Source organism: Anarrhichthys ocellatus, unplaced genomic scaffold (assembly GCF_004355925.1).
Source record: "Anarrhichthys ocellatus isolate YVR2014 unplaced genomic scaffold, GSC_Weel_1.0 scaffold7519, whole genome shotgun sequence".
Taxonomy (NCBI): domain Eukaryota; kingdom Metazoa; phylum Chordata; class Actinopteri; order Perciformes; family Anarhichadidae; genus Anarrhichthys; species Anarrhichthys ocellatus.
In genome coordinates, this window is record NW_022287493.1 from 1 (window position 1) to 2230 (window position 2230).

Below are 2230 nucleotides of genomic sequence, written 5' to 3' on the forward strand. Positions count from 1 at the left end.
ATCACAATACAACAACATCACAATATACAACAAACATCACAACAACATCACAACAACAAAACATCACAACAACAACATCACAATACAACACAACAACATCACAACAACAAAACATCACAACACAACTCTACCAGCAGTAGGAAACACAACATCACAGAACAACAACACAACATGCAGAGATTCATGACAGGAAACAGAAAAACGCCCTGAGACTCACCGTCACTGGACTCCACCTCCTCTTCTTCATCCTCCTCTTCATACTCCTCCTCCTCCTCCCTCAGGTGGAGGTGCTGCTGCAGAGTTTCCCTCCATGAAGCTTTGGCCTCTTCTGAAGTCACACGATGACGATGACCCCGGCCTTCCTCCTCTTCCTCCATCTCTGACTCTGAACTGAAGCAGACAAACACAAGAGACTGTTGAGGAGGGAGGAGGGAGGAGACGAGAGGTATGGAAGATCAATACTACCAGTAAATTAAATAAATATTATTCATACATTTTTCAATTTGACATAAAAATAATAAAAATAAAAAAGTCAAGACTTTTTTTTTTTTAACTTAAAACGTCACTTTTTAGATTTAATCATGAGCTTTATTTAAAATATATTTATATCTAAACCTCATAAGGTAACATTTTAAAGTTATAATCCTGACTTGAACTTTTATAATGATGTTGTCGACAGACATAACGATCAGCAGAACTATTCAATGTTTTAATCAGATAGAAACCATCAAAACTCTGGTTTAGTCTCATTTTCAGGACAACCGCTCAGAGTTGTGGACTGTCCTTAAATTTGATAAGCGATGAGTGAGAGGGATTCTTTTTGTATCATTGCTTTTACAGAAAATTGTTGCATATAATACCTTTAATCTTAAAAGTCAGAATTTCTGCATAGAAAGTCATATTGTTTGACTTGTCTCTATACGTTGTCTTCTCTTGAGTGTCTATCATCTATTTTGTATCTTCTCTTGGCGTTAATGACCTTCCATACAGAGAAGCATGAGGGCATTGTTGTTAAAAACGATTTCTCTTGTGTCTCTCCACACACATTTGCGAAATACTTTTTGCTTCAAGAACGGCCCCACAGAGCAGACTCAGACCTGGATCTGTGGTGGTCTTTCTCGTCCATGCCGAGGTTGAACCGGTTCAGGGTCTCCTCAGAGACCTCCTCGGGCTCCTCAGGCTCCTCCAGCAGCTCCTCCGTTTCCATCTTCGTTGAGCTCCGGCGGTAGTTTTCCAGCTCGATCCTCTCCGGCATTGTCGCCACCATCACAGAAACCACTGCTGACAAACCAGCACGGCCACGCACACACACAGACACACACAGAAACACACGCACACTAAAGCACCACAAGTGAATCCAGTTTAAGGAGCGCGCTCAGGTGTGAACAGGTATGAAAGTCTGAAAGGAAAACGCAGGTGATCCGAGCTCACCTGAGGAGCGACGACCGCTGGCAGAGATCAGAGACTCTGAACCCAGAGACGCCTGTGGAGAAAACAAACACTCTGAGTTTTTACATTTCTTTACATGCTCTCATTGTAATATTTTGAACCTCTGAACCTTTATTAGACGGAAGGTTTTCTTACGATGGACGCTCGGTGTGAAGTCGGTTTGTTCCTCAGACGAGAGTCGTAGTGCTGAAGACAGTAAAACCTCCCTGAGACAGCAGAAGAAGAAACATCAGGACAGATGTGTGAACGCTTAAACGTCATCCTGTTTTTATACCAAAAGTCAAACCGAGTCCCGCCTCACACTTCAAATAACTCTGGTCATGTGACTGCTCCGCTTTGATTGGCTGCTGAGAAAGTTCAGCAAACAAACAAGTCAAGCTATCATGTATATAGAGTGTATAACACACACACACAGTCTCATTTTCATCACGTTAGAGGGGATTACATTGACTTGCATTCATTTCCTGGAGGCATACCATTAACCCTCCACCCCACCAACACACACACACACACACACACACACACACACACACACACACACCATCATGTAGCTAATCAGTGAACTGTGGTGAACAGCAGATCAGAGTGAAATCACCCTGATGATCCAGGTTCTGCCATCTGACAGCCGTCATCATAAACATGTGATTCACTGATAATAACTAAATATTTAGAATAACGCTGAAGATCTACTTTATTGAAAAAACGTTGAAGCAGTTTTGTTGATTCTGTTATCCAGTTAACATGATCTAGTTAACGATCTAGTTAACATGATCTAGTTAAC

At 41.8% G+C, this 2230-nt stretch overlaps 1 protein-coding gene across 2 annotated transcripts; it reads right to left on the reverse strand.

Moving 5' to 3' along the window:
* Window positions 1–51: 51 nt before the first annotated feature.
* On the reverse strand, window positions 52–2043 carry LOC116380523 (F-actin-monooxygenase MICAL3-like). Of its 2 annotated transcripts, none has more exons than XM_031842428.1 (4): window positions 1585–2043; window positions 1432–1483; window positions 1098–1278; window positions 52–390 (listed from the first exon to the last, which is right to left on the reverse strand). In XM_031842428.1, the coding sequence occupies exons 1-4, from the start codon at window positions 1708–1710 to the stop codon at window positions 99–101; spliced, it is 651 nt and encodes a 216-aa protein (XP_031698288.1). In that variant the 5' UTR covers window positions 1711–2043; the 3' UTR covers window positions 52–98. The 2 variants fall into 2 exon arrangements, with proteins under 2 accessions (XP_031698288.1, XP_031698287.1); XM_031842427.1 differs by having other exon boundaries at window positions 1098–1281; window positions 1585–2039.
* Window positions 2044–2230: the final 187 nt, after the last annotated feature.